Here is a 25,468-nt window from a genome sequence, read left to right as displayed (position 1 = left end):
TATGGGAGCCACTCTACCAACATAGTACCATCTCAAAAACATAACAACCAGAACTCTATTTTTAGGTCATTCATGTAATTGGTCATTTATAAGGAAGAAGCACATAGACCTTTGGTTTTTCACTATTAAGCATAAACCCATGGGGACCAAAACTGTGTGTGAAAACTATTCAATTGCCACAGCAGATTCTACTAAAACCTTAGTAACCAACATTACTTTACGTTACTTTGTGACTCTGAAGTATGCATTTTGGGAGCAAAATTTCAGCCTTGTGTTAAAAGCAGAACTTTGATAATATCAAGAGGTTGCGTTCAGTAAGGCATATCACACAGTTACTGGGGACTTGTTTGCTTAGGCAAAATATGTAGTTTGAAGTTGAATAGTATACTTTGAGGAAAAAAATCATTTGAATTTAATCAGTATACACAGATATACTGTTCCTACTACTTTGATCTTTGGGGACCAGTTAAATACAGTCTGGTGAATTTGTATGAAATATTTATATTTATATTACATTTTCCAAGAATATTAATTGAAAAGAGGTCATGGTCGTAAAGTTATGTTAAGGATAGTGAACTTCACATGACATAATCCTAGTTTTGAAACAAAATATCTGTATGTACATAGAAAAAAAGCCTGAAAGGCAATACATCAAAATGTATATAGTGGCTATTTCTGAAGTAGTATGGATAGGTCATGGACATTTCAGACCATGGACATTTTATTTTCTATTTTACACTTTTCTTTGTCTTCCAAATTATCCATAGTGGCTTCTGTTGCATTCATATATGAGAAAAACCCTATCAGCACTTTTTTAAAAGGTCTAGGTAATTATGATCAAGTATGTACAATTAGATTCCCAAAGCAAAAATAATTTCAGGTTATTAAAAAAAATTATGGCTCACCTGTCAATTACCAGATTACCGATTTTCTAATTATAAAACATACTGATTTTTAAAAAATTTATTTATTTCTTTATGTATTTATTTTTGCCTGCATTGGGTCTTCCTTGCTGCGCGCGGGCTTCCTGTAAGTTGCGGCAAGTGTGGGCTACTCTTCGTTGCGGTGCGCAGGCTTCTCATCGCGGTGGCTTCTCTTGTTGCGGAGCACGGGCTCTAGGCGCGTGGGCTTCAGTAGCTGTGGCACGCGGGCTTCAGCAGTTTTGGCTCGCGGGCTCTAGAGTGCAGGGTCAGTAGTTGTGGCGCACGGGCTTAGCTGTTCCGTAGCATGTGGGATCTTTCTGGACCAGGGATCGAACCTGTGTCCCCTGCATTGGCAGGCAGATTCTTAACCACTGTGCCACCAGGGAAGTCCATACTAATTTTTAAACTTTCCAGTGACCAGATATTACATTATTACATAGCATAGCTCTTACCCGACCTTGTTTCAAACTTTGACAATCTTTTAATAATCTAAATATAAATTTTGTGACCATAAAATAAAACAAAACACAATGTTGAGTGAAAAAGTTGCAGACTGGTGTTTGCAGTATATAAAGTATTTTATATAAAGTAGTTTTCAGTATATAAAGTACTTTATATAAAGTTTTAAGGTCTATAAAATGATACTACATGTAGTTTATGAATTCATAAATATCTAGTAAACATATGAAAACATGCTGAAATGCTGGAAAGGATAAATGTTGAGTTCATGGTAGGGGTTACCTCTGGGAGGGAGGGAGGGCAATCAGGTTCCAGAGGGGGTTCATAGGGGGCTATAATATGTAATTTTTAAAAAAAAGATCTGAGACAAAAGAAAAAAAAACACATTCTTGATGAATCAGAATCTTTAAGAAATACAACATTTTTGAAAATTAATATGCTACCTTTTGCCCCCAAAGGGGGAAAATAAGATTCTATTTTTGTATTTTCCTGTATATGCAAAAAAGAAACTCTGGAAGGAGATATAAGAAATTAAGATCAATGGTTTCCTGGGAACTAGAAAGATGACAGACAAGGACTGGAGAAAGGTTTTTACACTGTTCATCTTTTTGTATTCTAGTTTTTCTATCCTATTGAAAAAATAAAGGAAAGAAATGCAGAGCTCTGATCATGTTTTCGTTACCTTAAATATTATCCAAAAAAAGGGAAGATAAAGCAATTCCCTTTTTCTACCTTTTCAGTTTAATGTTTCTTGAAATGTGTGTAGTGGAGACATTACATTGAATATAATGTACCTTGATGACCTCTGGTCCAGAGCCCTGTAATTCCAAATGAGTAAACTGTTAATTCAGTGAACTTCTCTTGTCAACACTGAATTCTTTAAAGTAAACCGTAGAGAGATTAGGGTGACTGTACTGATCCTGAAACACACCTAGAAGTGTTTTAATTTTAAAAATAAATTTCTGGGACTTCCCTGGTAGTCCAGTGGGTAAGACTCTGAGCTCCCAATGCAGAGGGCCTGGGTTTGATCCCTGGTCTGGGAACTAGATCCCACATGCATGCCACAACTAAGAAGTCCACATGCTGCAACTAAAGATCCCACATGCCGCAACTAAGACCCGGCACAGCCAAAATAAATAAATAAATAAATATTTTTAAAAATTTTCTAAGAACTCACAATTCATTCCTTAAAAATTCAAGACCAGAAAAATGCCACTTATTTGAGATTTCTATTTAAATTGCTTAATTGTGGTTTTATGGGACATGTTTCTCATGGAGTTAGAAAATTGGGAAGAAAGACATATCCTACAGGTGTGCCTTACTGGGAGCAGGACCCTCCTCTACCCTCCTGACTCCTACCCCTACAATACCTCACCCCTTAGCTGCCTGACCCTGACCCAGCCAACTTTTGAAACTCTTCATTCACACAACAATAAAACACAGAGGAAAAGACCCTGAAGGAAAGACTTGCTTGCATCAGACACCCCTAGAGATGAGAGGAGGGAAAAGTTTTGTGGACCTATCGTTGGGCTCTGTCATGCCCAGTGCTGCATCCTCCAGGAAACCACAGCCCCCTCAGGCTCCAGCATCTCTAAGAACCTAGTGAGGGCAGAGCAGCATCAGGACAGTTTCAATCACCAATAACCAGATTTCCCAGGCTGGCAACACCAGAGCGCAAACCTCACACACACAATCGGCCACCCCCACTGACAGTGGTAAAAGAGACACGCATGGCCTAGCTACTTCACTAACAAAGTTCAGTTTGAGACAACTGATTTCCACATCTGAGATGTAGCTGCAAAATTGAAGGAGCTACAAAGAGTGTTGGAAAAACAAAATGTAGAAGAAAAATGGAAACAGCAAGAGCAGCCCTGGCTGGACCTGGCACGCTTCTATAACGAGGAGGCAGGCTTCTGTCCCTAGTACTATGACCCCATCATAATGTGCTGAATTTTATGTAGGTTAAAGAAAGAATTTTAAAAAGAAAAGAGAGAAAAAAGAATGAGCACCAGTAATGCTACAACGCACTGAGGATGCAACATCATTGCTATGGCATTCTTGCCCCGAATTTATAACCTCAGTCCAATCACAGAAAGCATCTGACAAACCCAAACTAAAGGGCATGCTACAAAATAACTGATTGGTGTTCTTCCAGAGTGTCAAGATGAGGAAAGACTGAGGAACTGTTACACATTGGAGGAGACTAAGGAGAATAACAGCATGCACTGCAGGATCCTATCTAGGTTCAGCATCTAGTCCTACCTACGAACAGAAAAAGAACATTAGGGGGAAAACCAGTGAAATTTTGAACAAGGTCTGGAGGTTAGTTAGTGGAATTGCACCAATGTTTATTTCTCAGCTTTAGTAACTGTACTCTGGTTATGTAAGATGTTAATATTAGGGAAATCTGGGTGAAAGGTATACAGGAAGGGTAGCATTTTTGCAACTTTTCTCTAAATCTAAAAGTACTTCAAAATAAAAGGTTTTTTTTTTTTTTTAAGAAGAAGAACAGGTAGGAGGGAAAGAGATGACAAAAGGAGAGGAAGAAATGCAACAGCAAAACTAAAGAAGCATAAGCCCTGGGAATGACCTACGCTGACCCTTTCCTGTCCATCTACACTATCAAGTCACCTTCCAGGGACTCCTGTGAGCCACGCACCTCTGGGTACGATGAACAAGGCAGGGCTAAATGACCACCTGTGACAAACAAATCTTTTTACTCTACAGTCACGCTTTCACTGGTGGTTAAGAGCATGACTTTGGAAGGAGACAAACTAGGATCTGCTAAAGATCAGTCCTGAGACATTAGTAGAATTATTTCTCCTCCTTGAGGCACCCTAAAAGGATGGTGAGAGGTTTGGGCACTGTGGTCAGAATGCATAGTTTCCAATTTTGACTCTTCCACTTCTGACTATAGGACTGCAACACCCACCCGTCCAACTGACTTTTAGATCCAACTTTTTGGATCCAGCTGATCATTTGGACTCACAAGATGACCGTGGGCCGTGCTGGTGCCAGTCTACTCAGAAGGATGGAGGATACAGACCAGCAGGACAGTACCAAGCGGCCTTCCTCATCGAGGGCAGTCTTTATACCAATCCAGCAACTCCTACGCAAGGAGACATGGTCCATATCAGGCAGGTGGAGAAGCTGCCATGGTGTCTCAAAGGAGCAGCATTTCTCAACTCTGGAGTTTATTAGCAACTCCTGAGGCATTAGCTTCCAGGGTCCCCATAAGAGGCATCCAGAGACATTGCCCTCAGGGAAGCCCGAAGTATGGTGTCCCTTTCAGGTATTTATAGTTTACATACAACTCCTCTCAGTTCCAGATGCAATTTACCACCAATTAGGGGTCATTTTTATCATAGGCAATGTTGCCTAGAGACATAATTGACATATGGCTTTTATCAGGTCACCAGGGTAACAGAGTGGAAGTCAACAAAGGTCAAATTCTCCTGCAGAAAGGGAAATGAGAGCTGTTACATTAACTCTTTGCCCACAATTTTCTTGGGCCAAGTTGTTTACATCCTCTCAGGATCTGTTCTCCTGTCTGTAAAATGGTGATAATAATAGTACATACATCACAGGTTTGTCGTGAGTATTAAATGAGAAGCACAGTGCCTAGCACATAGGAGGTGCTAAATGCACGTTAGCTGCTATTATTACTGTTATCTTTATTATTAAATTCTACACCCACGCTAATGTCCTAAGTAGAGAACAATTTTAAAAAGAGGACTTCATTTGTACTTTTTAATAGTAACTTTATTTGTTTGAAGTCAAGTCTCCTCCTTCAGAGTAATAAATGCTTATGGGTTAATTCTCACATCTGAATATCCACACATATTTTCAAATTACCTTTCCTAGTAAAGAATTACACCCAATCAATATTTTTATATTGAATATACTTAAAGCAAGGAGGCATTGTAAGATAACAAACGATAATTCTTCACCATGGAATTATGTGTGGAAACCTGACTCACAAACAAGGCTTGCCAGGCATTGTCTTGATCATGGCTCCTGAACACCAAGTCCAGGCTGGACGGAGCTGGAGGCTTCTTTCCTCCTTGGCCAACGCTCTGCCGCTGCAGTCCAGACCTGACTTGGAGGCCCCATGCCCATTACCTTGTGCTTTCCTGAGGCTTACCACATTTTTTATTAGAGGGCTCAGCAATGAGCACCAAGGGGAAATTCTAGCAGCTCTTCAGTCGCTTCTGGCCCCACCCCATACTGCCGGGATCACAGGTAGAGGCTGATCTTAAGGTCAGAGCCTAAAGCCAGAGGATCTGAGGCTTGGCTGAAAGAGCATGATGGAGGCAGGGGCACAGGGAGGAGATGCGTGGTCTGCAGACACATGAGAAGGCCTGGAAGTCAGCTGTAAAGGCCCTGACAAGGGCTGGAGCCAAGTGAATGGTCTGCATTCGGGCGACAAATGTAAGTCAGAGAAAGGCAGCAGTCAAGGCCAGGCAAGCAATAGAGGTCCAGGACACTGACTGATAATGTCTGTAAAATGGTGATAATAATAGTACGTATCTCATAGGTTTGTCATGAGTACTAAATGAGAAGCACAGTGCCTAGCACATAGGAAGTGCTAAATGAATGTTAGCTGCTATTATTACTATTGTTACCATTATCTTTATTATTAAAGCAGGTCAAGATCACAGTCAGAGGTGGTGATTACCAGCGTGCACTTTGATATCCTGGAGACCTGGGTTCAAGCCCTGGCTCTGATTCTTAGCAGCTCTGTGTCCTTGGACAAGTTACTTGATATCACTAAGCTTTCATATCTCCATCTGTAAAGTGGGTATGGATAACAGTACCTACCTCATAGGAAGACTGTATGAACCAATTGAGACGATGCTTATAAAATGTTTAGCAACAGTACTAGGCACTAAATATTAATGGTTATCATTATATTGAGGCAACCTAGACAGTTTATTAGCTTGCTATTGTTGCTGTAGCAAATTACCACAAACTTAGTGACTTAAAACAACACCCAGTTCTGTAGTTCAGAGGTCTGAAATGGGTCTCACCAGGCTAAATCAAGGTTTCAGCTGGACTGCGTTCCCTTCTGGGAGATCTAGGGGAGGTTCAGTCTTCTTGCCCTTTCCAGCTTCTAGAGGCCCTGCACTCCTCGGCATGAGGCCCTCTTCTTCCATCTTCAAAGCCAGTAATGTTGGACAGAAAGCTCAGCTGAACTGAGTCCTTCTCATGGTGCCATCTCTGGTCTAACCTGATTCCTTCTTTTACGTTTTTTTTTGGCCACGACCAGGGCCAGAGATTGAACCCAGGCCACCGCAGTGAAAGTGCTGAGTCCTAACCAGTGGGTCACCAGGAAATTCCCATCTTTCTTCTACTTTTAAGGACCCTTGTGATTATACTGTGCCCACCCTGATAATCCAGGATATTCCCATTATTTTAAGGCCAGCTGATTAGCAACCTTAATTCCATCTGCAACTTTCATTCCCCTTTGCCATGTAATCTAGCATATTCATAGGTTCAGGGGCATTATTCTGCCTACCACAGGTAAGACCAAACGTGAGCACAGTCAACCTGTCATGAATTTCCTTCCCATGTGGGACTGGCAAGGGGAGTGGGCACAGGGACCAGGGTGCACTCAAGCAAGTCCATCATGTCATGTCCACATATGGACTCAGTAGCCCTGGCCTGATGTGGGCACAGGCCTCTGTTGAGTCTCTGTAGGTGCACTGCCTTAAATGAAGAAAAATACTTTTCTTTCCATTTATATTTTAAATAAAATGATTATTTTTATACTGAGTTCAACGTTAAGTATCTTTGAATTAGACCAGGAACAGTGGATACACACATTGGCCTCCATGTCCCTATCGTGTACTCAAGGCAAACATCCCTATTCAATCATAGCACTCTTTGTGGCCTCAGAATCCTTCTCACAGCTCCCCAAGCACTCAACACCAGCTAACTGACACTGACACATGAAATTACTTTTAAAACACTATTTGCCATAGCTATATTAGGCAGTAAGTCCTAGTAGTAGCAGATACTACTTTCGTAATAATAAAGAAGAGAAAAGAAAAAGTACCTGGTAGTTTGGAGTTAATGAGAGATAAAACCCTCAAACTGTAAATTTGACAACCCATGCGTACATACAACCCAGGCACACAGTAACAGATGAGCGACTGAAATAGAAAATTCTGGAGGTGAAGGGAGTCCGTTTCCAGACAAAGGACATTTTGAAAAGGAAAGCACAGCAACAGATCCCTGCGTCCCTGGACGCTCAGGGTTTGTACTTCAGATTCTAAGCATTTAACCTTCACCACTTAGATAAACTGAAATGTGCTGAAACCTGCTGGTCTAAGGAAAAAGTGCAAAGTTCTTTCATTTCATTGGGAAAAAAACCCAAAACAATAACAAGGAAACTCTGGGGCCACAGTCTCCTTCTGGGAAAAGCAGCTGCAGCGTTACACTATACTTTTTCAAAGGAGTCAATCCCAAAGAAACCATTCCTGGGAAGAAAGAAGCTTGAACAGATGAAGAGAAGGCAGGCAGGCAAGTAATTAAGGAATGAGTCAAGAGCAATAACTAATTTTCAAAGAAGCTCATATGATACTCCTCATGGGACATAAATCTAGATCACTCGGCTGCAGTGGAAACTCCATCCAGATTATGTGTTGTTAATTTAACAGAAAACCTAATCTGAGTATGTAATACAGTAAAATGTCGGATACTGAGAAACTATTCTTCTGGAAAGGCTCTCAAACCCTGAAATCAGGCCAAAAGAATTTTTTTTCAGTAAGTGCTTTTGTGGCCAGAAAAGAGGCTTAGAACAAGGATCAGCATGGTAAAACATGTGAAGAAAACCTGAAACCCGATTGGTTCCATCTGCACACAGGTGGAACAGACTGCTGTGATTGACCATGTCAATAAGAAAGTCCAACCTTCCCATACCCTCATGGAGAAGTGAGGGGAAGCAGAGAGATAGACAGAGACAGAGAGGCAGAGACAGGGACAGAGAGAAAGAGATAGTCACACACATGCAGAGGTGGTGGGGGGAGAGGGAGAGAAAGGGAGAGAGACAATGAGACAATGAGACACAAAGAAAGAGAGAGTTGGGGGAGGGGAGAGACAGAGACAGAAACAGAGACAGAGAAACAGAGACAGAAGAGAAATGGCAGTCTGAAATTAGAGGTGCTAAGGAGTGACTTGACACTGAAAAAGAAGCTAAGCATGAAAGGCTTAGGAGAGGCAGCATGCTAAGTTTCGTGGATTTCTTAGCAGACAGCAAGTACCTTAGTGCGCTGCTCCTGGTAAGCACACAGCCCCTCTGTCTTGCAGGAATGAGTCCACGGGATGAGCTCCTGATCTGGTGTAGTGGGTACTATGACTTGCTAAGTCACAGGCACCCGTCCCCCAATCCATTCTCTACTAGCTGCCCTCTTGAGGGCACCGTGTCTTTTTCCTCAATCGTACTGTCACAGCTTGTAGTTATATATTCAGTTATGCAGTACCTTTGTTTAATAGCCAACTCTCCCTCTAGAAGGGAAGCTCTGGAAGGCAGAGATCATGCCAGCTTATTTACTGACTCCTCATCACCCAGCACAGTGACTTAAACACTCAAGGGGGTCGATAAATGTTGTTGAATGAATGAAGGTGAGAATGGACAAACTAACGGGTAATAAGCAAATGAATACATGGATATGGAGATCTTGGGGCTTTGTTAAGGAATCTGGGCATTTCCCAAGCTGAGAAAAGAGAAGGGCAATTCAGGCAGCAGGAACAGCACAAGCAAATGTATGGAGACAAGAAAGAAAAGGCAGCTGGGAACAGCCAAAGACGTCCCACCTTCAGGGACATCTAACAGGTATCTCACTACCACCTATCGGGGAAGTGACGTCCTTGCACTGGAACATCAACAATTCCACACCACAACATCTAGGATGATTTCTTATTTTCTGGTAACTCTCAAATTCAAGAAATAATCGAGCACCTGTTGTGTACAGCCTGTGGATGATACACGCTTCCTAACTGAAGTAGGAGCAGGTAAGCAGAGGAGCGTGTACATAACCAGAGTGCAAAATGATCTGCATGCCGTGCCCGGGGAGGGTGTGACCCACAGCTGTGCAGGTGCAGAGGGGAGCAAGGTCGCTGCTGATGGTGAGGATTTTATCTTATTAATTTAAAAACATTCAATCCAGCATGCTTTCACTAAGTGCCTATCTCCACAACACAGTTCTTGTACATCTAGAGGAGGGAAAAGCTACAGAAGTCAGGAAGTGCCCTGAGGATCCCTCTGCTTCACCAGGTCAGTTTCAGCCCCAGACAAGACAGGAACAGCCAGCCCTGCCTCAGAGGGAGTTCCTTGCTGGTAAGACCTCATGCCTTGCACCCAGCCCCACTGCCTCTACGGCACTTCTTGGCTCTACTAGCCAGGGTCTTCCCAAGATGAATAGCAGGAGGATGGCAGAGACTCCGCGGCTGCAGGAAGGAAGACTCTTGAGAGAAAAGTGTGCAGATGGAGGAGATATGGGAACATATGTGTATATATGGCTGATTCATTTTGTTGTAGGGCAGAGGCTAGCATACCATTGTAAAGCAATTATACTCCAATAAAGATGTTAAAAAAAAAATGTGCAGATGGGGAAGGCAACATGTTCCAGTAACTTAATTTTACTTACAAATGGTCCTTCAGGTGGGCTCAGACCTTACATGGCTGGGCTATGAGGCTGTTCACTGGGCCCAGTTATGGCCCCAGCTCAGAGAGGACCCTGCTCACAGAGACTGTAACCAGAGAGCTCCAGTAAAGAAAACACTGCTGGAGATGATCTGTTACAAAGACGCAGTTACCAAGGAGGCTGCTAAGGGAAGTCAGCAAGTTAGCTGGGGCTAAGTTGGCTCTCCACTGCACACAAACTTGAGCCACAGACCCAGGTGGAGGGAGCAGGGGCGCAAAAGAAACGTTCAACGCGAGAGTCACAAGAAGCAGAACAGCCCTCTGGGATGGATTAGAGTGACACGTGTGAGTTTAGTCTCTAGTAGCGAGACATTGCATCTTTCTCCTTTTACTCTTCTCTCCTGATGCAGAAAGACAGACCTCTGAGATAGTCAAGCAGCACTAAATCCACAAGTGGATTACCTTTGTAACAGCTGGACAAGGGCCTCCCAGAAATGGCTCCTGAGGCCTTAGTACCCAGAGCCTTATCAAAGTGCCCAGTCACTGGGTGAGGCTTTCCACACAAAACGTATTACCTAAGTCAAAGGACCACCAGGACCACCGTATCATTCTCTGAAGGCAGGGTTAGAAGCAAACGAAGTAAATGAGAAAAAAATCAGGAGATAGTGAAGACACCCAAAGAGAGGTGTGTTGTGATTTTTAGTTAGTGTTTGCAGATGTTTACCCTAAGAACATTTATTTCTTACATAGTACGGTGCGGAAAATGATGGTTTAAATCTGTGGGCGTTTGAACACAAAATTCTCAAGAGAATTGAGAGCAAAGTTGAAAGTCTGATAACAAAGACGTAGTTACCACCTGGTGGCAGCATATTTAAACTAAAGACAGTATGAGGAGTGTGTGTGTGTGTGTGTGTGTGTGTGTGTGTGTGCGCGCACGCGCGTGTGCACACGCACCCACGCACGCAAGTTCAGGGGAAGGATCATAAAATCTCAGGATCAGAACCCAACATTGCCGCCCAGCCAATTCATTCAACCCTGGGAGTTTCCCTGACAATCTTCCTACTTAGTGCTTGTTTGGATTCCCTCTGGGGACCTCATTACTATCCCCTTTCCAAAACTCAAGTCAGAAAGAGGTAGATTTGTCCCAACACGATCAGATGACCTCCAAAGCTGTGGTAAGGAGATGGCATAGAGCCTGCACTCCATAATGTTTGTCCTGTGAGTGAATGAATGAATGAGTGAGCGAGTGAGTCAGCTAGTGAATAAACACGGCCTAGTTTCCTTTTTATTTTCAGCCTCTAGGGTTGAATGGTAACAAAACAAATGATAACCTCCGCTATTTAGATTTAGGAAATAGCTCCCCTGTAAGTATCCGTCCCAGGGCTGGCAAGTTCTGACCCTAGAAGAAGGGCAGGTCAGGAGGGTCCTCTAGCTCAGTGGGCAGCTGACAGACTTGACCCCTGGGAATATGCAGACCCAGATTCCTGACCTAGTTCTCCCTCGATTAGACTTAAGTAAGTTACTAAATCTTGAAGCCTTAGCGGTCTCCTCTATAAAATGAAGATAACTTTATCCACCAAGCCCCAGGACGCTCAGATGAGATCACAGAGATGAAAGCAGTGTGTTGACTTGAAAGGGCCAGAAGATTACTGTGCTGGCTGGTGTTACAAATATGCATCTTAGATTTATCAGTCTGTCCTACTTATTTATGACCTAAACTGCCTTCTCCCCTAGAGAGTCACTGGTAGTAAGATGAATGGTTCCTCCCCAGGTACAAGTGGCTGCTGCTTCTGGACCAGTAGGTAAGTGGTCATTCTCAAGATTAAACCACAGAGACAGAAACACAAATCATATCTAGATTCAGAAAATTCAGAGTTTATATGATCTGGCAAGTGAAAACTGCAGTGGGTTTCCTCTGCCCGTTCCCCAAACAGCAGAATTCTACAGCCTGCCTGTTGGTGGCCTCCTTCTAGCTCCACGGCAACCAGAATTCCCCACCCCCCCACCCCCTGGAACTTTACAAGATGCCAACTGGCCGCAAACCAGGCAAGCTCCATAGCACTCCACCGCCTTGGTAAGTGCTGAAGAGGCTCAGCGCTCACGCTGTGAGAGGCCCAGCAGACAGGAGTAATGGGATGGCTGCTGTTAGCATTCTGTACAGCTTTGCACTGCTGTGGTGGGGGGATTTCCTGTGTTGGAGCATCTAGAGGGATAAGAGGTGTTAAGGCTCTCTGTCAACACTAAACCAACTGCCAGTAAAGTGCAGGATCCTTCAATTCAACTGCCCCACCGTAGGGACACAGGGCAGAAATGATGATGCATGGTCTCTGGCTTCCCAGAGGGGTACTAGTTTTTCTCCAAATGTTCTTTTGTTAATGAGTCTCTGTTCCAGACTGAAAAGGACTGTGTCTTCCCTCCATCCCGTTGTCTCACCGAAAACCAGGAGTGGGAGCGGCAAGTGGCAGAAACACAGATGCTCCAGAATGCTTGTTGGGTACATGGAGAGATGGATGGATGTGCGAGGGTAGGGGGCGCCAGAGGCTGTCTTGTGAGCTAACATCTGGGCCGCGAAAACAGGAGGTGTGGCTGGAGCTGCTAGATGGTTTTTCTAAAAGAAACCACGACTAAAATTTGTGGTGTTAGATGGAAACTTCTGGCACAGAATAAGGAATATGGTCCTAAAGACAGAGAGACCTGGGTTCAAACCTGGACTCTATCACTTATTAGCTGTGAGACTTTGGTGGAGTTGCTTAACCCCTCTGTGTCTCAGTTTCCTCATTTGTAAAGCGCAGGTTAATAAAAGCACCCCTGTATGGTTGCTTTGAGGATTCAGTGAGGTAGAGGATGTGGATGGTGAGGATGACGCCTTCTCTCCTCACCTTCCTGCTGGGTTACGGCTCATTCGGGAAGAGCTTCCACAAGTACTTCAAGTCCTTCCAGTTAGATGCTGAGAGAGAGCCTCTACCTTTCTTTCCCTCTTTCTTCTCCTCCCCCAGAGGCACAGCCAGTCTACTAGCAAGCACCTAACAACCACTGGACCACATCTTCCAGGTGTTAGGGTTGCAGTGTCAAAGGCTCTGCTGGTGTCAGGGTTCACCTCTGGCCCCCTGACCCACCCACATTTCCTGCTCCAAAGCACCCTCTTAATGCCTGCTTTTCCGTTCATGGATGGGAAAATCAGGCCCAACTCCTTGTGGGCCCAGGTCCCCGCAGTCTTCTCCTCAGGCTGAAAATTGGCAATACTCAATCTAGCCCATTCCAGAAATTCCTCTATCAATAAAGCTGATGGATGCATTGATAGGTATTTGTCTTGTCTTTCTTGAATCTATTAATTAGACCAGAGGGAAGGAGGGAGAAGTTGTAGGCAGTGTTTCAGAGCTCTTAGCATCTCGTAGCAAATGGTGGTAACATATAAAGAAGGCCCTTAGAGGGCCGGTTGTGTGGTCCTCCTGCTTCAACCCTGATATGTGCATCGAAAGCCAATGTTTATTTAGACCAGTGGTTCTCAAGGGGAGTGGCACTGCCCTCTTGAGGGTGTTTGGAAAATCTATGAGGGTATTTTGGGTTGTCACCATGATGCGGGGACACTACTGGCATTTAGCAGAAGGGAGAAAGATGCTAGACAACCTTCAGGGTGAGGGACAGCCTTGTTTTGTGTCCCTCATGACTTTTAAATATTTCACTAGATACACATATGGGTTAAAAAAATAACTGCTTATGATACATATTTATACATATGTGTATATTTGTACATATCTGTTTATATGTATATGTGTATTTTTTAAAATTTAATATCAGCAGGTATAAGGAAAAATATGGGCAAAAATCCCCACCAAACTATTACAAGTGCTATATCAGTTGGTTGAGTGGAGTCGTGAACTTTTAATAACTCGGTTATACATTTCTTTTTTGTTTCCAATTTTTGGAAGAATGTGTTATTTTTGCTATTAAAAAGAACTAAGATAAACAAAAATGGGCAAAATTTGTTAAGCAATTACAAAAAAAATCATATCTTGGAGATATGGTATTTTGGAAATAAGTTTATTATATATTAATCCAGTAAAATCAGGTTATCAAAAAAACCCTGCTTATAATTTTCTGAGCCTAGAAGCTAAATTGCTTCATTTATAAAATACAACTTGTATTTTTGCATGGTTTTGATATACACCAAATTTTCCAGGAATTCAATTACTATGAAAATGGAGAAGAGAATGTGAGGAATCATTCACCATTTAGGAAAATCCAGGCATTGATGCCAGCGCTGCTGGCGGTATCCAAGTCACTGATACAATAAACATGTCGGTCAGCACTTGAGGCTGTGACATTGGCAGTGACTCTGAGTGTAGGTGACTGCAACTGACTAATGCACTATGTCCTTGCGTGGAGGCACATCTGAGCATTTCCTCTCCTATGAGTTCTCTTCTATATTTCAATTGGGACTTATATTTGATTTCTAAAAATTTCATAGGTAGGTAGGTTATATTATATGTATCTCATGTCAGGGTAGTATAGCGGGGGCATTACAAAATGTTTGCTATAAAAAGGGCCCGTTGGAACTGACAAAGTCAAAAGCCACTGGTTTCACTTCTGGATCACAAGGCAACGCCTTCATCGACTCTGACTTCCAGGCCCTTGCTTAAACTTTCCAGTCACACAGCAGAGTCATAGCAGAGGAAGTCTGGAGAACGATTCTGCTTGTCACAGCACATGATGACCTGTCTAACTTTGTGTAAAATGGGATCTTCATCACTCCGGAGTGGGGCAGGGGGTAAGCAAGGGAATTTCCCCACACACAGCAGAAGGAAGAAACGCGTTTCTCAGCAGAAAGATGGAAGCAGAACTGCGCGGTGCTACTTACAGAGGTCCTCGGTGGCAGCTGGGACAAAGGTCGCCATGGACTCATACAGCTCCTCGTCACAGCCAGGGTTGAGGGAGCACTTCATGAGCAGGTCTGTGGAAAGGTGGGCCATGGACTCATACACAGAGTCAGCCTCCTCCCCTTGCATCAGTTCCTCTTTAATGTGACTCTTCAACATGTCCACAGTTTCCTGAAAGAGAAGGTGGGATCCCACAGGCACACTGACACAGCCGGGCTCTCTGGGTAGAGTCAGGCCCTCGAGTGGGCTTGTAACAGCAAAGTAAAGCCTCAAACGCATCAGGGTTGCAACTATGTGCGCATGTCTGTATTTCCCACCACACTGAAAGCCCCTTGAGGCCAGGCTCCAAGTCTTTTTCTTTGTTTTATGTTCTTTGTTTTAATCTTTGTATCTTCGTCCAACACTAAGAACAGAGTTATGCACTCAGAGGAGACACCCGTTAAATGTCCAGTGCCCAGAGGATACAAATTTAAAACTTTCTCGTGGGTACCTATTACGTGTCAGGGACAGTGCTATGGATGTGCCTATACATTATCTCATGGCATCCTTTCCACCACTGTTTGAGAGTGTCTCCTATTCCCTGGTCAAAAGATGTGAAAACCAAAGCTCAGAAAAATCTAGTGCCTTATTCATGGGTCTGCAATCCTGGCTTCTGACCTTTCTACTATACCCTAGTGGTTCCTCAAATGGCAACAAACGGCGCACAAAGGCATAACCCTCGCTGATTAGTCAAATGGGCTACACAGCGCTGCAGCCAAGGTGCTCTTGTGCTTGTGTGTAGTCAGAAGTCCCCTGGGGACTTGGTCCACTAGCCCCTTCCTGCTCCTTCCACCTGTTCCTTCCGTTAGGCTGCTCCAAAGTGCCTGACAGCACACCTCTCCAAAGCGTCCGCCTCCGTTTTACAGCCTGTGCCCAAGAGGAGAGACGGTCTTGGGTGAAATGCCCTGAAGTCAGAGAGGCCCCCTTTGTCATTCTGCCTCCAGGTGGTTGTGAAGCCAGAGAGGTGGCTTCTCTGAAACCCCTGCACAACTTTTCCTCGTAAGAAACTTTGGTGTTTCACAATCATTTCAGCATCAATCCACAAAAATCCTCATTTTCATCATCACCACCCCAAGAGAGCTAATCTGCTATCTGACACTCTGTGCTGGTTTCCTGATGAGCCCCAAGGAGTGGAGTGCTGGGGACTCAAGGTCTGGCATTTGGTTCTGATATGGTGGAAAGAGGAAATGGGATGGTTCTTAGAGGTGATGAACAACATGGAGGAGCAATCTTTTGGGGGCAATGCTGGAGATGCATCCGTTGAAGTGATTGTACTTAGAAAACAAAGATATGACAAATGTGAACCAGATTAAGTTCAGTGCAAACTGGAAGTGCATCTTTCCACGCCCCTGTGACAGAAAGTAGGAGAATGCTCCCCAGCTTTACCATCAGCTAGGTTCAAATCCTACCTCCACCCTGACGAGTGTGGGACCCTTGGCACAATGACTTGGCCTTTCTAGGCCCTTTTCCTCCTTTGTTGAAGAGAGAGAACAATACTGTCAACCTCAAAGGACTGTGATGAGGATTAAAGGAGAAAATGCATTTGCCAATCAACTAAATTCAATAGATAGTAGTGATTAATATGAATACAGTATGTTCTTAATAAAAACTATTGGCAGGGAAATGAAACACTGCATTTTATACATTTGTGACTCCAAAGTGAAGTACACACTCCTGGACCGTAAGTACCGTTTAGCCTCATTTATGTCAATGATGCCCCAGACAGGCACTCATGCTATTCTGTTTATTCAATACATTTAACCACCCCCCAAATTTTGGGAGGCCTCCTCTGTACGTCTCAGTGAGTTGCTGCCTTGTAGATTGTCAAACACAGAGCAGAAAGCTAAGTTTCTGGGGAGGTGTCAGGCTCACTCCTGTCTGGAGGTAGTGTTAATTGTTCCTTTTGAGGTCACAGCCCCATATGGGAGGATGAGCTATTCCCGCGTCACTGCTGTGAACTGTGAAAATGGAGGAAAACCAGAAAAGGGTCGAGACAGGAAGGGCAGCTGCCTCCAAAACAACGGAATCAATATTGGGGCATGGAACAAGGCCTAGGCATGGGATGAGATTACACTTAAAGAAAGACCCAGAAGTCAGTGATCAAGGAGGATCTGTGGGTCCAAAACCAGGGAAGCAGATAAACCTTAAGACGGGCAGAGGCTCAGAAAGAGAGAGAGGTTGTCAGCAGAAGGTGGGGCCTCACGGTTGGCCTCCCTGAAGCCTCAGGTGCAGAGCTTTACTGTGGTCTCTGCTAAGGAAGGAACCAAGCCTAACAGTTCACCTGGGCCTGATGGTGGGCGAGGGAGCTGGGAGCATCCTGCCAAGTACCTTGGAGGTGGGTGGGGAGGTGACTGAGAAAGACGGATCAGCATCTACCTTCAGCAGATTCACTCTATCAATGCTCCGTAAACTCTTCGAGGGTGGATCTCAGGGCTTTACACATATTATTTCTTCTTATTCTCAAAACAACCCTAAGGGTAGAATTATTATAAACCTTCTCCCGCATATCACAAAACTGAGAGAGACAGAGGACAGATACATGATTTGCCCAAAGGCACATGGCTGACAAGTATTGGTGAGGAATTTGGATCCAGATCCATGTGACTCCAGAACTCATCTCTTAAGCCCATGCATACTGGCCCTGCCAGAAGAGGCACGTGAGAACATGCTAGAGATGAAATCCACCCAGGTCTTTAGTGAAAAGGCAGCCCTGGGACCACATGGTGCATTTCCAATCCTAGAGCCTCTCCTGCTTCGACCTTACCACATACTCGTCGATGAACTGCCGCAGGTCCCGGAAGCCGTGCTTCTCGGCAATGGTGTTGGGGTAGTGGCCGTGCTTGTTGGCCACACTATAGGCCTGTAGGGCTCCTGGGCAGGTGAGCAACAGGGCAGTGAGGTTCTTCAGTCCATACTTGGCAGCGAAGTGCAACAAAGTGGGCAGCTCTTCATCCCTCTGATCTGAAAAATTGTCAAGGAAAACTTAATGATCAGATAAAAAGGAAGGCATGGGGTGGTGTGGGGACTTCCCTGGAGGTCCAGTGGTTAAGACTCTGCACTTCCACTGCAGGGGTCGCGGGTTCGATCCCTGGTCAGGGAACTAAGATCCCACTTACTGCATGGCACGGCCAAAAGATTAAAAAAAAAAAAAGGAAGGCACGGGGCACCTTGCTCATGGAGATGAAGCGAGAAGCCTAGTATGGCATCCAGCAGGTGCTCAATCATTACTTCTTGGTTGATTGACCTAACATCTAACAGCTTCCTCTGTGGTACCACTGAAGATGACAGAAGAAACGATATGTTAATTAATTAGCAAATCTAATCATTAATATCCTACCTTCTTTCTTTAAAAAGATTGGAGAATCCTGAGAAATAATACTAGTTCAAAATGTACTGATGTTCTAAGGGCTTAAGCAGCAGACACAAAGTACAACAGGGATCATGTTTTGACCTTTTCTTAAAATTTCAGAGCACTTTAAAACAATTGCTTTATGCTGATTAAAAGAAAGAAATCCTGGGACTTCCCTGGCGGTCCAGTGGTTAGAACTCAGCATTTTCACTGCCGTGGGCAGGGGTTTGATCCCTGGTCGGGGAGCTAAGATCCCGCAAGCCATGTGGCGCAGCCAAAAAAAAAAAAATCCATCTTCTTAGCTCTTACACCCAATTTCATAAAGTATGTCAAGTAATCCTGGGGCTGTTCCTTAGCCTTTCTGTGGCCCTTAGTTTTGAACTAGAAAATATTTCCAGACTATCTCAAAGGGACCTGGAAGGATTAACAAGATGGTTTTCAATGAGCTCTTTGTTTAGGACAGGTTTTGAATGATGGTATTAATGCGTGGGAACCCCAGGATGCCCATTAACCCTCTGATTTGTGGGAAACAAAGTACTTCTGAGAGTCATTGGATCCCCATGACACCATCCACCTACTAAAAAATACATATGGAAGCCCCCATATGTATTTTTTGTAATAAGACAAACCCAGCTTCCTATTCACCAGGATATGATCCTTGGAATGAAGGTCTGAAAATGTCCCCAGGATCCCCCAGGATTGTCAAACTATGAAATATACTCCCTCTTGGGCTTCCCTGGTGGCGCAGTGGTTGAGAGTCCACCTGTTGATGCAGGGGACACGGGTTCATGCCCCGGTCCGGGAGGATCCCACATGCCGCGGAGCGGCTGGGCCCGTGAGCCATGGCCGCTGAGCCTGCGCGTCCGGAGCCTGTGCTCCACAACGGGAGAGGCCACAACAGTGAGAGGCCCGCATACGGAAAAAAAAAAAAAAAAAAAAAACTCCCTCCTGAGCCTCAAGTTCAAGAATAGAGAATATTAACACCTGTTGGAAGTGATGTGAGAACATTCCGCAGTAGGAAAATGGAGAGAGGCAACAAGAGAATGTGCCCAGGTAATACAACATCATCCTTATGGTTCTCGGAGGCTGTGGAAAGAAGGAACGCAGGCACTGGGTAACCAGGGGCTTGGGTCCCATTTGTGTAGTGCAGCTGAGATGTGAAGGAAGAGTGGTGTCTACAAAAGAACCATACCAGGCGTGCCAGGCATCATCCCCGTGCAAGTGTTTCTCCCAGCTCCTGGCATGTCACATATGCCCATGAGACTGCTCCTCCCTCATCAAACAAATATTTGTTTTGAGCCTACAGTGAGCCACCAGGCACTGTCCCTGTCGTCATTCAGCTGACAGACTAGCAAAAAAGACAGACACAGCTGAAGAGTACAAGAACCCAACATGCTAGGGGAGCTGTAGCATGTAGAAGGAACCTACCTGAGGAAGTGCTGCAGGATGAGGGGAGGAAGAAACTGCACTCCCATGGGTCGAGGTGGCAAGAGGCAGGGCGGAATTTTCATTAGGTAAAAGAAGTTCATACCTTCCACAGAGCAGAGCACAGAAGCCAAGGGAGAGAGTAGAGAGAGGTGAGAGCAGAAATGCAGCAGGAGCCCCTTGGGAAGGCCTTGTATAAAGGTTGAGGAGTTTGGACTTTATCTAGAAGACAAGTGGGAAACACAAAGGGTTTTTTAGTAAGGGGATGACATATTCAAATTTTCAATTTGGAAGAATCCCGGGCTAGCCAGAGAAGAATGACTGCTTCTCAGAGGATGAGCTGTAAAGCAGGACCCAGCAGAAAACATGAGCACGGGCTGACTGCACGCTGAAACCGACGAACTGGAATCAACCCACTGCTGGTTTCCTGAGGTTGGACTGTTGACTTACTTGTCATCATATCTTCTTCTTCCAGCTGGTTGATTCCAAAGAGGTGCAGCCCACTTGCAGGGATGTTGTTCTTTAGGGACTCTGTTAGCAGTTTATCAAGGGTCTCTGTGTTGTAGGGCACGATTTTAAAGGCCTAAATACAAAAGTGAAGATGGTCAGATTTTAAATTCAGCTATCTCCCATCTAGCAGATTTGAGACTGGTGAACCATGACCAGAAACTACAGGTCTAGAAAACTCCAGTGTCCTTTCACCATCCTTACCTGACACATGAACTCCACAGGATTTGCAGCATTGGACAATAAATTCCCAATTTCCTCCATGTCAGTATAATAGCTGATAATGGTTTCGCACACCACTAAATCCCCAGAATATATCTTCAGAGAAACACTCCCAGATGAAAGTTCTGAACAGAAGAAAAGATACCATAAAACTGCTCTTTTTTTGTAGTACAAGAGTACAGGGAAAAGCGTTCATGGATTACTTAAATGGTGAAGAAATTAATTGGGGACTGGAAGAAAGATCTTGGAGGTGAGCTGCAGGATTGGGAAGTGAGAGAAACAGCAGAAGTAGCGGTGGGCACACTAACACACGGGAGGGCTCTGAGTCAGAGGAATTATCCTCACTGGGTCTGCAATTTAACTTTCGGAAGATTTTCATCTGTTTTGCTCATTACTGTAGGCCCAGTGTCACAACAGACAGGAAGAATAGTTGAATTTAAAGCACTTTATACAAAGGGCAGTGGTCGCCAGAGGTGGGACCTGGCGGTGGGACTCCGCCGAGCTCTGGGCCGTTGGGCCAGTAGAATTGATTCACTTGCTCTGCTGCCGTCATTACTATGTGCTCTCCTTGGGTGCTCTCTCTCTTCTACACCACAGGACGGGGTTTTGAGGGGGAAAGAAAAAATTAAAAATACACCAACCATAAAGATTCGATTCACAAAAGAGGAAATGCGACAAGTAGAGAACGTGGAAAAATATTTAACCTCGCTAGAAATCAAAGGAACGCAAATTAAAACAATGGACTACTTTTTAGAAACATATCAAATTAGCAAAAATATTCAAAGTGATAATGCCTAGCATTGGCGACAATATAGCAAATAAACGGGAATAGTAATATTTCATAAAGCAATTAAGCACTGTCTTCCAGGACTCTTAAAAATGCCCATTGTTTCAGGGATTCCATCTCAAGGATATAATCATAAACACAAAAGAAAAAAACCCTGCCTGCATAAAGATGCTCAATATATCATCATTTAAAACGATAAGACAATAAAACCAGACATAGAGAATGGACTTGAGGACACGGGGCAGGGGAAGGGTAAGCTGCGACGAAGAGAGAGAGTGGCACTGACATATATACACTACCAAATGTAAAACAGATAGCTAGTGGGAAGTAGTCACATCGCACAGGGAGATCAGCTCGGTGCTCTGTGACCACCTAGAGGAGTGGGATAGGGAGGGTGGGAGGGAGACGTTAAGAGGGAGGGGATGTGGGGATATATGTATACATATAGCTGATTCACTTTGCTATACAGCAGAAACTCACACACCATTGTAAAGCAATTATACTCCAATAAAGATGTTAAAAAAATTTTTTTTAAATAAAATAAGACAGTAAGAAATCAGAAATTACATAAATATGCAACAATGAGGAAATGAAAAATTAAAAGATGATACTTCTATTCAACTGAGTATTATATAGCTTTAAACATTATGGTTTTAAGATATAGATCCAACACAAGGGACTGGTTTTATAAATTATGGTACATCTATACAATGGATTACCTTGCAACCATTAAGCATCATTTTGTAAAAGAGTATTTATTAACATGGGAAAATATTCATAGTGTATTTCCAGGTAACAGAAGTTGGTTACAAGACATAAAGTTATGTACACAGATGTGGGAAAATACAGAAACCAGTGATTTCCTTGGCAGGTGGGCATATGGGTAATTTTCTATCTACTTCCTTTCATGGTTACTGTATTCTCCAAGTTTGCTGTATTGAGCACACATTACTTTTGTAATAGAAAAAATATGTTATAAAATGGAAAGTTACAAACTCCCTATAATAGTACAGGGGTAAAGGGATGAAGAGACAGTAAATTAAGATTACATAAAGAAAAACGGAATATAAGGTAATAGATACTATTGGAACAACTGTGTTTATAAAAATTATGAAAAAAGGCAAAAAAGACTGAGTGGTAGGGTGTCAGATGACTTTTTTCCCTACTTTTCCTATTTTTCTCTAATTTCAAAAAATGTTAATATATGAACTTTATAAACATTTTAGTATATCCATCTCCCCCCGCCCCAATCACACGTATATGTTTATATAACTTCCTTTTCCTTTAAATAGAACATGGCAACCAAATCCACATCTTGGCTGTCACTTTTCTCAGTGGCTGATGAAGACAGTTGTCGGCAAGTAAAAGAAAGTAAGAGGGGGTCTCTTCACATGATGCCTAATTTCTGGAGGTAAATGGGGCAACTTACTGGGAGCTTTCATGGAGATGGTGTACTCATTCTCCAGCTTGGCTTCCACCCTTATCGAGGGAGAATCTTCAGGAGAAAATTCGGCTTCTGTTGTCACCCTCTCATCCAGCTTACATTTCACAATGACGTAGACAGTGGTTTCTGCCTGGAACGGGAAACTGGTCTTTGTCCCTTCTCCCTCCTGTTAGGGTGCTGAGCCAGAGGGCCTCCCCAGCTTCTGCAGCCCCAGCTCTACCTAGTGAGGCTGTTCCAGAGCAGGGTGGGGTCTGCAGTCCAGTGGCAGGCAGTGACTGCTTGCCACGGGTCCCAACAAGACAAGTCACAAAAACCAAGAGTGAACATTTATAAACCTTAATAGCAATTTGATAGAGTAATTTTATGTCTGTCAAACCTAATAATAATTTTAAAACCTGGGGCTTGTATTTCATATGTCTTTTTATTTAATTTCTATAGCATTTCTTTTTTGTTGTATATTATAAAAGTATTGGTCCATGGCAGAATTGGAAATTTAAAACAACAAACATTTTTTAAAGTTCTTCACCACAGATAGTTTCAGAAGCACTATTCTAGATCAGCCTTGCTACTCAAAGCGAGGCCAAGGGACCAGCAGCATTGGCATCCCTGAAAGCTTGTTAGAAATGCAGAATCTCAAGCCTGCCTGGACCGACCACACCAGAGTCTGCATTTTACCAAGACCCCTGGGTGACTCATGCACCTTACAGAGTGAGAGGTACTGATTTAGAGAAGCCCTCTTGGGTTCTGCAATTTATGCTGTTCTTAGATGGACAAAAATAACTTACTGGAGGATTAATTTTCCCAAGGCACTGAGCAACCTAAGTGGCTATTTTACATTGCTTTGAGACCTCCGGCCAAACCTGCTAAATGGAATTATCTGTTTTACTGGGCTGGTTATGCGGTTAAGCTCTTAAGACACTGAACTGGAAAGAACAGGCCCTCCAAAAAGCAGGGGAAAAAGAGAAATTTCTGGCCACAGCTAATCCCCAAATGTTCATTGTAAGATTCTGCTCTCCAGCCCTTATAGTAGGCCTTCGTGACAAGGGCCACGATTCCAGAACAGGTGGGAGGGGGATGTGGTCCTGGCTCACGGAGACTGCTTAGGGTGAATGTGGTTGACCTGACTCCCACTGCAGGTCTAGCCCTCTCCCACCTGCCCCTTCTCCCAGGGAGCATGGGGAGCCAGAGAAGACGAGTGTGTCTCTTCTATTGACAGTCATGACCCAACCCCAGCCCAGCTGCCCCAGGAGCCAGGGACCTGGAGCAGGCAACAGTGAGAATCCTGGGTCAGTGGCAACCAGCACAGGAGAAGGAGCCAAAGCCTGGAAAACCAGGGAGCATGGGCGGGGCATCATCCTTTAGTTCTAAATCCTCTCCCCACAGGCACCCACCAGCGTGGTCTCAGGATGAAAGGGGCGTGGGGCAGGCAGGAAGGAGTACGAGGGCAATGGAAACTGAAATGCCCACTACGAAGGCCTGGACGGTAAGGAAAAGGAGTGAAGTGGGTACAAAGAAAGGGGAGTGATGAGAACCAGCGACCTGGGGATGCACAACCCCATTTAAAGGGTCACTTGGCCCAGCTGCTCATCTCAGGCCTGGTTATTACCAGATTCTGATTCAAAGGAGGCTGGAAACAGGTGTTCACGCCTAACTCTAAAACACTGTGCAGCTGGAAGCAAACATGTCTATGAGTTCAATCCAGCCCGAAGCAGCAGTTTGCAGCCCTCATGGAGGGAGTCCTTGCCCAATGCCTCGTGGCCTCAGGCCACGCAGAAAACCACTCACAAGTGCAGGGAAGCTAGGACTTTCCATTTCCATGGCCATCATGCCCTCTTGCCTACAGGAGCCCACAGTGGCAAACTTAGCACAGGGCTCCTACCCACAAAAAAGTGTTTCAGTGCTCTGAACCAAGGTCACACATTTCTCATCAGGAAAAGAAAGATAATGAAAAACTATCAATACTATGGTAGGATTCACATGACAGTGGCCCATCAGTTGGCCATCACATTCAGGTCACCTCTTAACATAGGTCCTACCCCTGAAAACGTTAGTCACATGCTCAGGCATTAATTTTCTCCCTTTTGCAAGCAATGCTGGGCAGCAAGTTTCAGCCACCGAGCTTCAAGGCATTCATTTGGGCCGTAAAGGGGGCCAGCTGATGGAGAAGCAAGCTCTCAAAATGCCCAGCGCTAGGCTGGAAGGAACAGACCCAGGCCTCTGACTTCAGGGTTGGCATATAAGTGTTTTGTATTCATGTCTGCTGGTCTTCAACACGTTCTAAGTTTTTGATCATGAACTTAATGTCTTAGATTGATGACATATACATTCCTGGGCTCGTCTCCCTTTGACTTAAAGGAGTGAGGTGTGCCCAGGGCCCAGGCACTGGGGGTCCCAGGGTAGTTAGTGCACAGGGAAACCCCACAGGAAGGCTGGGATTATAGTAAGGTGCAACAGAAGAACCCCGCTCCCTTTACTACAACTTCCACTGAAAAGCCCCAAAGCCCATGCTCCAACATCCATCCACCAGCCCCAGCAGTGCCTACCCCACAGCGGATGCGGTCTGGCTGCACCACCATCAGGTTCCCAGGTGAAGTCTTCGATGGCAGGCTCTGCTGCTCCGAGTAGGGAAGGACTTTCTCGTCCTCGGTCTCAGTGTCAGTGACTGAGTCGCAGCCAGAATCTGTGGCACAGAGAACACGGCTGAATGGAAAGAGAAGGAAGCAGTGCCGGGCATGTTCCACCCCCATTAAAACCCCAGACGTTACCAAATAGGAAATGGCTCCGGCCGT

At 44.4% G+C, this 25,468-nt stretch overlaps 1 protein-coding gene across 1 annotated transcript in view; it reads right to left on the bottom strand.

The window, feature by feature from the left end:
- PIK3AP1 (phosphoinositide-3-kinase adaptor protein 1) overlaps positions 1–25,255 on the bottom strand; it is a 56,572-nt gene extending 31,317 nt beyond the window's left edge. Inside the window, exons 1-6 of the mRNA XM_065894221.1 lie at positions 25,223–25,255; positions 22,665–22,809; positions 20,431–20,573; positions 20,170–20,302; positions 17,710–17,906; positions 14,888–15,077 (exon numbers count right to left, since the gene is read on the bottom strand). Coding sequence (XP_065750293.1) covers positions 14,888–15,077; positions 17,710–17,906; positions 20,170–20,302; positions 20,431–20,573; positions 22,665–22,809; positions 25,223–25,255 — 841 coding nt within the window. The remainder of the gene's footprint in view (positions 1–14,887; positions 15,078–17,709; positions 17,907–20,169; positions 20,303–20,430; positions 20,574–22,664; positions 22,810–25,222) is intronic.
- Between the last annotated feature and the right edge of the window lie 213 nt (positions 25,256–25,468).

Source organism: Phocoena phocoena, chromosome 16 (assembly GCF_963924675.1).
Source record: "Phocoena phocoena chromosome 16, mPhoPho1.1, whole genome shotgun sequence".
NCBI lineage: Eukaryota > Metazoa > Chordata > Mammalia > Artiodactyla > Phocoenidae > Phocoena > Phocoena phocoena.
The sequence above is the reverse complement of the archived record's forward strand: the minus strand, read 5'-3'. Positions and strand labels throughout refer to the sequence as shown.